Here is a 14886-nt window from a genome sequence, read left to right as displayed (position 1 = left end):
ATGAGAGTGGATAAAGATTCATTCCGCCGCTAATTTAGCGGCAGCTAGTAAGTATTCTGGCTGAAGCATCCCCGTGGGTATCATGCAGCTTAACTCTCGGCCGCAAATAAAACTCGAGCAATGAAAAGAGTCATTTACATTCGGCTTTTATTTCCGGCGTTTTTTGCTACGTTACTGTTAGTTACTGGAAGAAAAGAAAAATAAAAGAAAAAACGATCCGGCGCGTGAATAACAAAATTGTTGCTTTGGTGTGATATCGCCACCGTTCGGTGAAGACCGGGACTAAAAAATTATCTCGCGTCGTTACGCGGTTTGTGCTTCAATATGAAATAGCCATGATTTTTGGAGAAAATAAAACTGAAATTATATATGATACAATATAATACATTTTATTCGAAATAGTGTATTAAATATCGATTACTTTAATGCATTAATAACTGAGGCATACTCGAAAATTCTCTGATTTAAATGCACTTCCTTCTCTTTCCCTGTAGATCCCTCTTTTAACTTTGATAACATTTATGATGTGGAATTATTATTTTGTAATGGAATTATTATATTACTCTTTTTCATATATTAAATATAAGGACGTGACTAGTATAAGATATAAATTGCTAAAAAATGAAAAGTTTAGTTTTTGTATGTACTGTTATCGGTACGTCAATGATAATTTGTGAATAATGTATTATTTTAGTATTTGCAATGAATAAGTTGCATAATCTTTCAAGGTGATAAAAATAACGGGGATGTTATTTCCCTGTTTTGGCATAATAGTTTTTAGGATAAGAGTATTTATTTAGGATAAGACATTTTAAGTATTACTTCAAGCAAAATTAGTCGAAGCTATAACAATTTCACGTTCGATGAAATCATACGGCACTGTTGCTTCGGGTACATAACAGTAATATCACAATAAAAGCACATTCGACATGGGAGCCATAAGTTATACGTTTTAAAGAAGCGCACTGCGATTTCTACAGTGCACTTGCTCCACTTGCAACAATGCGTGGGCCAGCAGCTATAATTTTTTTAAATATCTATGATTTAATTAATATATCCTTTGAAAAAATATTATACAATATCAAAAAATATAATATATGACAGTAAACAATTAAAATAAACAATAAATCTGCTTATAAATAACCGAGATGTAAAATACAATGTTAGTTTCCCATTCCATGTAAGATGGCAGTTAAATCGAACACGGCGCTAGAAACCAGTCGATTGCAGTTCTATCTATATAGTTTCTGACTGGTATATAAGGCCGTGTTAGGGACGCCATGTCCAGATTGTAGCTGGCTTTCTGCGATTGCATATATGTGTGTCTATTATTTTCAAGTACTAACGTTTAATTATTTATTTACAAGATACATCGCAACACGAAGTGTCCTGTGCGTGAAATGTGTTACAATTGATGTTGTGGCTGATTAATTTCCACTAGTGGTGTATGGAATAATTTGATCGACGCGAACAATTTTGTGACTTATGGACCTTCGTTTCTCTGGATTCTTTTGCTACCTCATAAATTGTTTACAAGTTGTTCGCGCTGTTTTGCGACTAAGCAGAGCTTGAAAAACGTGCTATTCGCGCTAGGAATACAATTTCCTTTTCAGGAGTCGTCCACAAGCATCGGATGGACGTGATGCATCTTTACTAGTGGCATTTGCACGTTTTATAACCTGACAGACAACACATCCGAAGTTTCTTTATCCTTATCATGTCATCGCATCTTTGACAAAGTATTATCGGTAAGAATCCAAGCAATATACAATATTCACACTCTCATGTGTTTCCGATCATGTGTAGAATGAAGAAAAAGTGTTCGCTCGTTCAAATCAATCACTAAAAATGTTTGCATATTTTGTAAAATATTATATATTCTTGTAGACAGAAGTTTTATTTCAGATCTATGTTTCTGCCCTATCTTTTTCAAGATTTCATAATATCATCACTTTATCACATTCCTGGACAAATTTACGCGCACTTTTATATTAACTTCTTTACTGATATGTAGCATTTCAAAAATGTAGTATTAATATAGATATCGAAAATACTTTAGGTACAGTGATTGTCCTGTGATATGATACATGAGAATGATGAAGGGTTGATTAGTACTCTTTATGTCGATGTTATTCTATCAAATATGTTGTGTTTATCCGTATTTATTTTATTTGTTGTGTTAAAAAACTATATATAAATAAGATTTAACTAGTAAAGAGAACGTACTTGGGTAAATTTGTGTCTAATGCTATATTTTATACGAACTACTTATTAAAATGATTTATTTATTAAACTCTAGTTTGATCATTTGCTATTATTTTATGAAGATGTGCAATTATTAATTTATAATTAACTGTTTTAATGATAGAAAGTCATATATATTGAAATACAGTTCATTGTTTATATAATCAAGTGTTAATATCCATGTCAGTTTTTGTAAATGTACAAACTTTTATGTTTAATTCATTGTTTTAAAACCAATGCAATTAAATATCATTGTCTCCTTGTTTCAGGTCTAGAACAAATAAATGCGTGTCAAGATGTGGTCATCACAAGGTAATAACTCAAACTCAAATGCATCATCCAAAGAAGAAAAGAACCTACGTACATTGGGTATGACATCTGCTATTAGTGTAGCAGAACCAAAGCCCAGTGATTTTACTAGGACCAATGAATTAAAGGAGGCATTAAAGCCATATAATGTATTTGAGTCTGAGGCAGAGTTAAATCACAGAATGGAAATTTTAAGGTATTGCATTTACACTTACATTGTATAATATTGATATTTTGAACACTACTAACTATGTATTATGTTAATTGTTATGTTTGATTAGTAAATTAAACACACTGGTGAAACAATGGATACGGGACACAAGTATTGCCAGAAATATGCCATCCAGCGTAGCTGACCAAGTTGGTGGTAAAATATATACTTTCGGTTCATATAGGTTAGGAGTACATCACAAAGGTGCTGATATAGATGCTCTATGTGTTGTACCACGGCACATCTATAGGTCGGATTATTTTGCATCATTTTTTGAATTACTGAAAATGCAAGAAGAAGTTACAGATTTAAGGGTACGTACTTTACACAATATCAAGTAATCATAACAATTATTTGTCCATTTAATCTGCATTTTCTTTGCATAACATTTACACAGTGAGTAATGCAATTAATATTTAGAGTTATCATTAGTTGATTAGAAATAAAAATCTCTAATTAAATATATCAGAGACATATCATACATAAAATGTTTATTTGTTCAAATGTAAATTTTATAGTTATTTAATTGTGTTATTTAACATATTTTAGGCAGTAGAAGAAGCATTTGTACCAGTAATAAAAATGAATTTTGATGGTATTGAAATTGATATGCTGTTTGCTAAACTGTCACTTAAAGAAATACCTGATTCAATGGTTAGTAACTTACTAATTAATGTATATAATGTTTCTCCACCTTTTTGTAAATTGCATATCAAATAAATTTTCCCCATATTTGTAGGACCTTAAAGATGACATGCTTCTAAAAAATCTGGATCAAAAATGTGTAAGAAGCCTTAACGGTTGTAGAGTAACAGATGAAATACTACGTTTAGTACCCAATATAGAAAATTTTAGGCTGGCACTTAGAGCCATTAAGTTATGGGCAAAACGTAAGATAATCTGCTTTTTAATTTTTGTATGTTTTGAGATGAGACAAGTGTTTTTTATACATTGTTTTATTTTCTCATTTTTAGGACATGGGATATATAGTAATGTATTAGGCTATCTAGGTGGTGTGTCTTGGGCAATGTTGGTTGCAAGAACATGCCAACTTTATCCTAATGCTGTTGCAGCAACATTAATAGAGAAATTTTTCCTTGTATTTTCACAATGGAAGTGGCCACAACCAGTTCTTTTAAAGCAACCTGACAATGTTAATTTAGGCTATCCAGTTTGGGATCCCAGAGTAAGAATCATTCTTAAAGAATAAATATAGATTCTTATAGAATCATTATTAAGAATTATTCTTAATATTGCTTTTGATTAAAACATATTTTATACTAATAAGTTTCTTAATTTAACAAACTTCTTTCCCAAGGTGAATATATCAGATAGATATCACTTAATGCCAATAATCACACCGGCATATCCTCAACAAAATTCAACTTTCAACGTATCAGTATCAACAAGAACAATTATGCAAGAGGCATTCGAAAATGGACTTTCGATAACAGAAGAAATTATCATGGGGAAAGCAACGTGGGACAAATTATTTGAACCTCCAAATTTCTTTGGAAAATATAAACATTATATTGTACTATTGGCGAGAAGTTTGACTGCCGAAGATCAGCTTGAATGGTGTGGACTTGTCGAGTCTAAAATACGACATTTGATAGGTAAAATATTAAACACATATTAAATATATTCAATTATATACAGTGGCTCACGAAAGTATTCGAACGCTTACATATACAAACTTAAATGGCCAAAATAATGTACATTAAAGTAATTTGCTTAGACAAGCAGATATCAATAGGATACAACGTAGGTAGGAGTTATGATACATTTATTAGAAACACACATTGTAAGTGACTCACAAAAAAAGTATTTGAACGCTACATATATTATTAAATTATTTAATATTAATATTTTGTTGGACCATCTTTAGCAGCAATAGTGTGTCTCAATCAATCCATACTGTAAACCTATGATTTTATAAAACTACACCCAACAGAGTTCCATATTTCTATAATTTCATCTTTTAATACTTGCTTTGAGATTATCTGAAATTTATTTCATCTTTCTCCGATTTCAACCCATAAATTTTCAATCGGATTTATGCTTGGACTTTGCGGTGGGGTAATTAACATGTGTGGTGTGTTATATATGATCCATTCTTTCACAATTTTAGCAGTATGCTTAGGATCATTATCTTGTTGGAAGTGGAAACCTTCCAACAATCCTAATTTACGGGCACTTTCTTTACGGTTATTTTTTAAAATATTTAAATACTTATATTTACCAAGTATTCCATCAGTAAATATCAAATTTCCAGTGCCACTGGCAGCCATGCACCCCCACGCCATAACCAATTCACCTTCGTGTTTCACTGTTTGATGTAAATGTCGAATTTCCAATACCGTATTTGGTTTTCCTTACACATAATTTTGACTAGCTGATCCAAAAATGTTAAACTTTGGCTTGTCCGAAAAGATGAGTTTATTCCAAAAAGAATTCTTTATTAATATAGGTTTTTGCAAAAGTCAGTCTTTTTTTTATGATTTATCGCATTAATATATGGCTTCTTTCACGGTACTCTATCATGAAAATCATTGTTTCGTAAGATTTGTCGACATAATTCCGGGTGAACTTCTTTATGAAACATATTAGCTACCATACTTGTGAGTTGAGGAGCGAATGTAGTAGGATTTTTTTTTAATTCGCGAATGATAACTTTCTCCTCTCTTCCAATTTCTTTGGTCTACCTGATCGAGCTTTGTTTGCAAGTGTTCCCTCATTCTTTGACTTTTTTATGATATAATGTATTGTGGACTTACTTCTGTTCACAATTCTGGCAATCTTGCTATATGATTTTATTATTATATATTATTTCTCTTTCATACTTTTTTGTTTCAAACTTTTTGGTATTCATTTTAAATACTATTGTGCACACTTTTATGTTACTGTTACTGAAACGATATCCTAATATCAAGTGAACGTACCAATATTTTCATTTAGCAATGATGTTTACATTCAGTGCAAAGGAAGATGAAAAACTATCAATAGTGTTACAGCGTTTGAATACTTTTGTGAGACACTTATCATGAATGTTTCTAATAAATGTATCATAATTCCTGTCTATATTATTGAATTGTTTTAACAAATTAGTTTAGTACACCTCATTTTATTAATTGAAATTTGTAAATGTAAGCGTTCGAATACTTTCGTGAGCCACTGTATGTAGATATGATAAAATTCGTCGATAAACGTGCATTAATCATTATTATAACAAACGAGGTGTTGTACAGAAAAATCAATCGAACGATCCAATAAGTTAAATTATTTGTAATCGAATAAATAATGCGTTAATTTTTGTTATTTTTTGTTTTTATCAATTCGTATAAAAAGTTTTAAACACGATCTGACTATTATATCTTTTATTACTTACGGTTTGCGCAATATCTCGTGAATTTATCGATAACTTCAATGACGATGCATTGGCTGCCTTGTTATTAGTTTACCATATCATGTGTTTGTTCCAGTTAAATGACGTAGATTAAAACAGGTTACTTTTATTGCTGTTATTACAAGTTCCGTATAGGTTTTCATATTACAAGATTATGCATCCTACGCAGAAGTAAATGGACTCTAGATCAATGAATTGTATAAGCTTCTGTCTTAATCTGTGTCTATTGTAATCATAAAAACTTTGACTTTGAATATTTATTTTGTCGATACTGTAATGCTAATAATCCGCGGGTGCCAAAATGGCAAAACCCTAACTCTTAAAAACAGGTACTCTGGAAAGAAATCCACACATTACATTGGCACATGTGAATCCGGAGGCATTTCCACCGCTAAAACCAGAGCCGGAGGGACACTGCTCCATGTGGTTTATCGGCTTGTTATTTGCTAAAAGCGAAAATTTAAACATTGATCTAACGTATGATATAAAATCGTTCGTGGACTCAAGTAAGTATATTATGACATGTGTAATTAAATAATTTAATTTTTAATTTTCATACATACTCATAAACCAATAAAATTATAGTTCTGAGGCAAGCGGAACAGTTGAACTTGTTAAAAGATGGTATGTGGATTGAAGCAAAACACGTGAAGAGAAAGGATCTTCATACTTATGTATCTCCTAGTTTGCTCAAACGAGAAAGAAAAGTAATTCATTTTTCTTTTAATCTCATTTCCCTTGTTTATTTACTTGTGCACTTGTTTATTGATGATTTCTTTCTTACAGATTTCTGGCAATGTACATAAAAACGGAAATATTGCTGGGAATGGTAACACTGGTAGCGTTTCTCCACGAAACCAAGGGGATTTGACGAACAGGAAGAGACTATCCGACCAAAGCACAGACACATACGGAAAAAGGCGAAGGGCCACCGATAATGAGCAAGCAGTAGCCCATGTAGGTACTGAAAATAAAATATTAATCGTTATTAATTAATTATCTTTGTTTTGATATGTAATGTAGGATTATTTATTTAGAGTTGATTAAACAGGAAACGGTGGTTATTTAACGTGAACTAAATACAATAATGTGCTATAACTAAGACAATTAAATAATTAATTTACAACTCTCGTCACCACGGTTCCAACGCTCTCTTTCACGCGGACCACATTCTCTGACTTCTCAACTCACGACTGACTATTAATTCGTCTTTCTCCCTTAAGCATCCCTTTATCTTTTCTCATAGCCTCACCACGTACGTGTTTCGCAACTGCTTGTGACCATAGTCGTCACGTAGGCCTTTTTTCCGCGTAACTATTCGACTGAAAGACCGACGACACATTGATGGGCCTGTCAGCACTTAGGCTTTTTCACGACATTGTTTATGGTTCATCCGAAATTTCTTAGGCCATTTATCCACGATACTACAGTAATATTTAATAAAATTTTATTTATAGGGAGAAGACGGGTCGCTAGTCGTTCAGTCTTGTGGGGAAGACAGTAATTCCGGATTTAGCTTGGATGAATACAAACAAACGTTGACAGCTACTAAGGATGTAAGTTATTATACATATAATGAACAATAATTGTCATATAACAGATTAGTTAACTACATATAAAAATAGAGCAGCAATAGTAAGATAAGTTTGGATTTGTTGTAGAAGACATTAATTTTAATGTAAATCGGAATCTTGCGGAGGTAAGGAGCGGAGAATATAGCAGTATCGATACATTCAATTTATTTGCAACGTCCCGCTTCTTTCTCTTACTTTAGTTTTCCCAACAATCTTAGTACTTTAACTGTTTCGTTATTTGAAATATTTTAGGAAGGGCCTACTGGTGCATCTACAGTAGCACAGGAAGGATACGTTTGCACTTGACCACTGCAGGATTACTACCTCACGTCGATCCACAGATGCTCCTCTGGGCCATCTAGACTGTAATCGCTTCTCATGCAACCATCCACTGCCCACTGTAAGTCCCCTGTTTCGTAAAAACAAAGCAACGTCATGCGTTGGAGAAAACTACCCGTTGGAGTCAATCGATGCACGATTATGTGACAGACGCTCTAATTTTAATATTTATGAACAACATCAACAGTCAATGGAAACAATTGGACAACAATGAAAAAAAGGCCACTAACAAATGATTGTGCCAGTGTCTGTGATGTTACTTTTTTATCATAAAAATCGCGTTAGTCATTTTGGAAAGTCGCGACCGAAGAGTTAGTAATAACCAAATGGAGCATTGCTATGTCTCTAAGGTTCATAATTTTTTTATATTTCATTTTGTACATATCACTTATAATAATTTTTATCCATAAAATTATTAAAAAAAGAAAGAAAAAAATTAAAATAAAAGGAAAAGGAAAAAAGATAAAAGAGACACGGTGTCAGGTTTAGGAAAATAATTCGTGTCATTGCGCTGAAGTGTGAATAGGTAATGATATTTTGATTAAATGCTTCTATTAGGATTTTCAGCTAAATGAAAAGGAAAAGGAAGAAAGAAAAGATTCGATGTTGCGAGGAAGAAACGTATTCTTGTATAAAAAGCATTTCTTTAATGCATAAGTAGATAAAAGATAAAAAAAAGGATGTACGTTTCAGTTGTAAATAATTCATGCAACAAATCGTTACTCTCGCGTCGGTGTAAATTATATGAAACAAACAGTGTCTCTTTAAGTTTGTAACAGTATAATCGTAGTATGATAGTAGATCTTAGTTTCTTTAATTATTTTATAATATTTTTCAACTATTTATATTATCTATACTAAACGATTATCTCTCTTGAATATTAGTTGCTGTACGAGCTTAATTCTAATATATACGGCATTCTCTATATTTTTCACATAAGATGCCTGAAAAAATTATTTTTTTCTTTATCGTAACCTATCGAGTAACAGAAGGAAAATCACCGGCACTGGCATAAGAAATTGAATGTTTCATTTACAGAAGAATCATCGATTATAGCATTAATTAGATTCAAATATATGGTTACTCATAGTTAATATTCTGTAAATGAAACACCTGTAATTAAGCCATTGACTATCTTTGTTAACGATCGTGTTACGTAGAAGATATGTTTCGTATGAAGAGTCGCTTTTTAGTTTTTATTCACAGAAAACGAAGTTATAGCTTTAACAATGCAACATGGGACTGGCATCTGGATTATTCAAATCATCTATATCACCTATTGGTGAGTTTTTCAGGTGTTCGACTGCCTTCAGTTTCCTTTCAGTTTAGAATTATATCCTGTAATGACCCCGATTCTATCTTTTTTATCGTTTCATTGCTTCCCTTTACGAATTACCAACTGTGTTAAAGGCATGTCGGTTATTAACACACGTTTCGAGGTGTTTGATGTTCACTCTTTAATAATAATAATATATGTATAAGTATCGATACAAACGATACATTGAAATGTATAGGTTAATCTCAGAAACTAAGTATTTGCAGGGTAATCTTCGTGATATATATTTACATACAAATTATGATTTTTGTATCGACTCGTGTATTAATATCGCGACACAAATTAAGTAGTTGTTTCTACATTCATACAATTATTATCATTTATTTTCATACCACATTCTATATTTTTGTTTCATAAGTCTTTTTCGAAAATATGTGATTCGATTAAGACTTATTTCGATACTCTGCGAATACTATAGTTACTTCTATTGAGATTAGGGACCATTTCGTTATTTGTACATATTCGTCGTAATCTTGAGATCATTTCATTTCCTTATACGGCTTCTTTCCTCGTGTATGGTTTACGTTGCGCCAATTGAAGTGTAAATGTATAGTCGAAAAATTATGCTGTATTAGAAAATGGCTTTCCTTCTTTCTTTCCGTTATAGCTTCAGTTATGGTATAGTTAGAATAGTGTATAATAGATAAGCAATATGTTATATTATTTATAGCGTACTCTATCAGTTTGTTATGTTATCCACTCTGTTCGATTAATACGAGCATTCGAGAGTTTTACAGACCTAGGCAAATGTACATAAAAATTCCGATTTATATGTAAACTAAGATTTTTTAATCCAGAATAAAAACTTTTCTTACAAAAAAAAAATATGGACAATCTATTATGTTTTCCGCTACGAAGAATATTATTTATTCTGCTGTTTATATGAATTGCTTGCTTTATATGTAAATATTTCATTCCGATATGAGAATGGATCTCGATTCGATGTTACACATTTTAATATTTAAAAAAAAGAAAAGAAAAGAAAAAAGATATTTATATCGTTAGTGATTAATCATTTCTATTCTGTATTAATTTTACATTTCTTAGATGTAACAAAGATCATAGAAACAAAGAGTTATATTTGCAATATTATTTCGGACTCGTTTTACGAAAAGATATTTTCTTCTTTTGCTTTCATAGTTGAACACATTAAACTCTATTCATTAATCTCAGCTTAGTGTTACATTAGTGAACTACATTTATTTTTATCAGATTTAACACTTGCGATTTTGTTTTATTTGGATAACTTCCCATGAATTTTTGTCGTACATCGATTATAAAATCATGTTTTCTCGATATAATTTCAATAAAAATTTGACAGCTATTATATTTCTCGATTTCACAATAAAATACTATTACAAATCTAGTGGTAATGATCTTGGGTGGCAACTATTTCAATGTTGTATCTAAAAAAATACTTTCTTGTGATGATTGAATTACGAAGTATTCTCGTATTCTCGTTTAGCTTGATATTGCTAGTAGTTATTGATATTGCTGATAGTTATTTTCAAAAACTGACCCCAAAGCAGCGATAAAGTCATAAAAAGCTCACATAATATGCAGAGAAGTGCCTCACAACATACTTACATTTCGTAATTAATCGGTAGTTTAAGAAGACCCTCTATAACGTATATCTGCTTTGAAAGTTACATTTGTTTTATTTGCTGTTTACTACACGAATTTATGTTACCACTGTATTCTTACGACTCTACAATCCACTTATAGCAATGGTCAGTTCCTATTTCTTGAATAAGAACGAAGGGTATAATCAATTACAACCTTTATCCTTATAGACGAATTAAAATCCGGTTATAGAGGGTTAGTAGTTACACATTAAATTTGTGTAAAAATCTATGTCTTTTAATTTTTTTAATAGATGCTAGATGTTTCTCGGTTGCTCGTTTGTGTCTTTTAATAAATAAAATTTTTTAATTGTCGTAATACTACTTCCATAGATCGAAAATATAAAATACGTTATTTATATTTGATGTAGGTTCCTCTTCTTTAAATTCAGTTTCTTCCATTTTTCGCCATATCATAAAATGGACTCGAAAACGACTAGTTATCGTGCAATACATAAATTTCTAAGAATTTTCGACTGATTCTTTGGTTAAACGTAGCGATAATCGATTAGAAACTTTAAACGTATACTTGATCGGGAAAGGGAAAGTTACGATTATAGAGAAACATTTTCTTTGAAAAAATACACGTTTCGTGAAGCCAAGTGTGCGCTCGTATAAATTAGCGTTTCAAAGAGTTAGAAATCGGCATACCAAGCTTTGCGCGTATTTTTTCTAACAAAATCATGTCTTTAATCGAGACTTTTCCATTGCTTATTGATAATTCTATTACTAAATTAATTTTCCAAGTTTGGACGCGACAGCAAAGATTTTTCGAGTATCTGTTATGATACGATTAGATTAAGTATGGCAGCTTATAATGCTCAATGAAAATGCTCAGGAAACAATTTTCTATGATTAAATCGTATTACAATATCAACGAATTTCATAGAATAATTAAAAGTTTCATGCTGCTTATACTCAATGAATATTTTTTAAATAGTCCAAACTTTTCTCATTGAATATTTTTGTTCAGCATTCAGTTTTTGAAATCTCACACGACTTCTGGAATTCTCATTATCTCTTTATTACTAATATAGTTCTCAATAATATTTACTAATATAATTACAAAGAGAAAACGCTGTACTTTCGTGTAGTCAATTTACTTATTGTTATTATAGTTATAATGATAACAGTTGCTATTTTCGTTAATTATCGCTAATATTATTATTTAATTTTTTGCTATCGAAATAGAATATATAACGAAGAACAAATGTACATCATAATAGTTCAACGTTATCTAACGGAGAAAACACGCGATTGAAATGACGTGAATAGTATCGTGAGATTTTACACAATACTATCAGGCAGATTAATATAAGCAGTGAACATCAATATTATCCTCGCACGTAGTAACAATAAGTGGAAGAAGAAATTCTTTCGTTTCTTAGAAAAAGGAAGAAAAGAAAACAAATGAGATCGTGTACTCGAACTCCATTCACGTATTTTTTCGTTTCGAAACGTCAGACATGTCTATAACACATTCGTATATTCTCGATCAATTCTCGAGAACGTCAAGTCGTTCTCTCTGTGTGTCGATGCGACGTTCTCGAGTCGATAAACGAATAAAACAATTAAAAAGCCCCCCAAAAAGCAAACAAAACGAGTAGATAAAGATAAAAAACGAAACGGTGAACACACCATCCGTAGCACACTTCTCTCTTATACAATATAAACGAATAAACAAGAAAGAAACGAGTAAAAAGGTAAACACGAAAAATTCGAAAAAAATTTCTGAGGGCAAGACTAAGTCTATCGTTTAGAAACGAGTGTTTTTGAGAGTGCGCGAAATAGTAAAAAATTTCAAAAGTTTCTTGACCGATCTAGAATTCTTCTCGAGCGTTGTCCTGTATTATAACTCTCTTTTTCTCTCTCTCTCTTTCTCTCTTTGTCCCTGTCTGTCTTTCTCTTTCTCCCGCTATTTTTCCCTGTTTCTTGAACACAACGTGAAAAGAACTCAGAACGAAAGACATTTAGTGAACTCTTGCTTCCATTAACCGCAAACACACAGAGAACAGTACGCACGAACACATACATATAATTCGAAATACACAGAGAACAGACAGAATATTGTACATGAAGTATCGTGTGTACACTTAACGTGCATATTCGTACACACAAACACATACACCAGAGGACCTCGTGCACAGGCAGACGCACGATTTTATACGGAACATAATTGTGGGAGGTAACCGCGAATGCATCTGCGAGGCGTATTAACATGTGAACGTGTGAGTCAGTTTTGTCTGAATGAAGAAAAAAAAGGAAAGAAAGAAATAAATAGCATCGAATACATTACCATGTGTTTATGTGCTTGTATAGCATACACAGGCTGTCACGATATACCGACCGACACGGTCCCGTTCCTAAATATCTCCATGCACGCCCGTGCGAATTGGTATGGATTTGATTTTTAGTTATCAAGAATCGTACATCACGGCCACAGGATACGAATCGTTCTAATCGTGGCGAAATTCTTTTACGTTCTCCGTACCGACGAAGAAGCCGTTTTGTGCCGATGATCAACTTTGAGAAATGAAAAATGACAACCGCGAGGGAGGAAAGGGTGAAAAAGCGATTCTCGATATACACTAACTTGCTCCGCTGGGAATGAACACGAGCTATTAATAGTCGCTACCGCAGAGTATCGTTCGAACGGTTTATTATTTACCTGTATTATCGGTTCATACTTATCCTTTAAACTTTTCTTTCCTTCTCTTTTTTCTTTTTTTTATTTTATAATCATCATGTATTCGTTTAAAACAAATTTATCAGTATAATATACCTTTGTTTACGAACGTCTGGACGATTCGGCCATGAGTACTAAGAATTCGCTCCATACCATCGTACACCGAGTAAGCAACCAACCATCGTCTGGTTCGTTGTCCCGCGATCGTATAAGTCGCGGCCGTGTATCTCTGCTCTGAAACGAAACGCGTGCAAAGCCTTTGCCGTCTGTTTCTTTTCCATGGCTGAATACCTCGTGGAGGATCAGCCGTGTCTCTCCGGATTGGCGTTAAAGGTACATGACGATGCACACTGTTACTTAAGTTCCTGCCACTGAAAGTGTACACACGTGCTGTAAACGTGCATGGATCGCAGCGGACCGCGTGGCGAGAGATCGGTGTATCGTGAAGGCCGTATGCACGTTAGCTGTTACTCCATTCGTAGGATCGAGGTCGTTGTAAAGAGATAACACACGACGTCAGGGTCCACGTGCTTCGACCTGGCAATAGGGACGATTATTTACCGTGAAGCACGAGTTATATGCATAATTTGTATCCCCCTCGGCAGTTGTACACTCTGTATCTTTCTTGAATAAACCGAAATAAATTTTTCTTTTAATTCCTTCAGCCAACACGTATTTGTGTTCGACGACGATTAGATAGAATGATACATTCCGAGAGCTTGATATACGTATATCGCTGGTACGTTGTAAACCACGTACAAGTGGCTTCCAATAGAGAAAAATTGATTAGACAGATTCGATCTCTGTAGTCATTCTATCTGGGCGACGTTGACGTTTATTCTTTTTAGACCTGACACTTAATTCTAGTTCGGTTAATAATCGTCGATCGTACACCGTTTACCGTATCATAAGAAGATTGATAGTGAAAGTAATGTTTTAGGGATATGAAGGAAATATATAATTGCATTAATTAAAGTGATTATTACTAAGGGAAATTAAAGAAGTTGAAAGGTTACGAAAGATGAGTCTTTTATCACAGTAGAAAATTATAGTGCGCGTTTAACAGCTTTACGTTTAATATTTAAGAATTGAATCTATCGTTTCACTGTTCGATTATAAGATCAAGTCGTATATCCGTAATTAATGGTTCGAATAATTT

At 32.7% G+C, this 14886-nt stretch overlaps 1 protein-coding gene across 2 annotated transcripts; it reads left to right on the top strand.

Moving 5' to 3' along the window:
• Positions 1-1309: 1309 nt before the first annotated feature.
• Positions 1310-14396, top strand: LOC117238944 (poly(A) polymerase type 3). 2 transcript variants are annotated; one of them, XR_004494305.1, is made up of 12 exons: positions 1310-1748; positions 2514-2749; positions 2835-3078; positions 3314-3418; positions 3504-3654; positions 3739-3950; positions 4083-4380; positions 6500-6676; positions 6756-6877; positions 6957-7131; positions 7628-7726; positions 7997-14396. XR_004494305.1 is itself a non-coding variant. In XM_033504151.1 (12 exons), the coding sequence occupies exons 2-12, from the start codon at positions 2529-2531 to the stop codon at positions 8048-8050; spliced, it is 1854 nt and encodes a 617-aa protein (XP_033360042.1). In that variant the 5' UTR covers positions 1310-1748; positions 2514-2528; the 3' UTR covers positions 8051-14396. The 2 variants fall into 2 exon arrangements, 1 of the variants encoding a protein (XP_033360042.1); XM_033504151.1 differs by having other exon boundaries at positions 6957-7127.
• The last annotated feature ends 490 nt before the right edge of the window (positions 14397-14886 follow it).

This window comes from Bombus vosnesenskii, unplaced genomic scaffold (assembly GCF_011952255.1).
Source record: "Bombus vosnesenskii isolate JDL3184/JDL3185 unplaced genomic scaffold, Bvos_JDL3184-5_v1.1 scf7180000013788, whole genome shotgun sequence".
In the NCBI taxonomy this organism is placed as follows: Eukaryota; Metazoa; Arthropoda; class Insecta; order Hymenoptera; family Apidae; genus Bombus; species Bombus vosnesenskii.
Note: the sequence above shows the minus strand (reverse complement) of the source record. Positions and strands in the feature narration are given on the sequence as shown.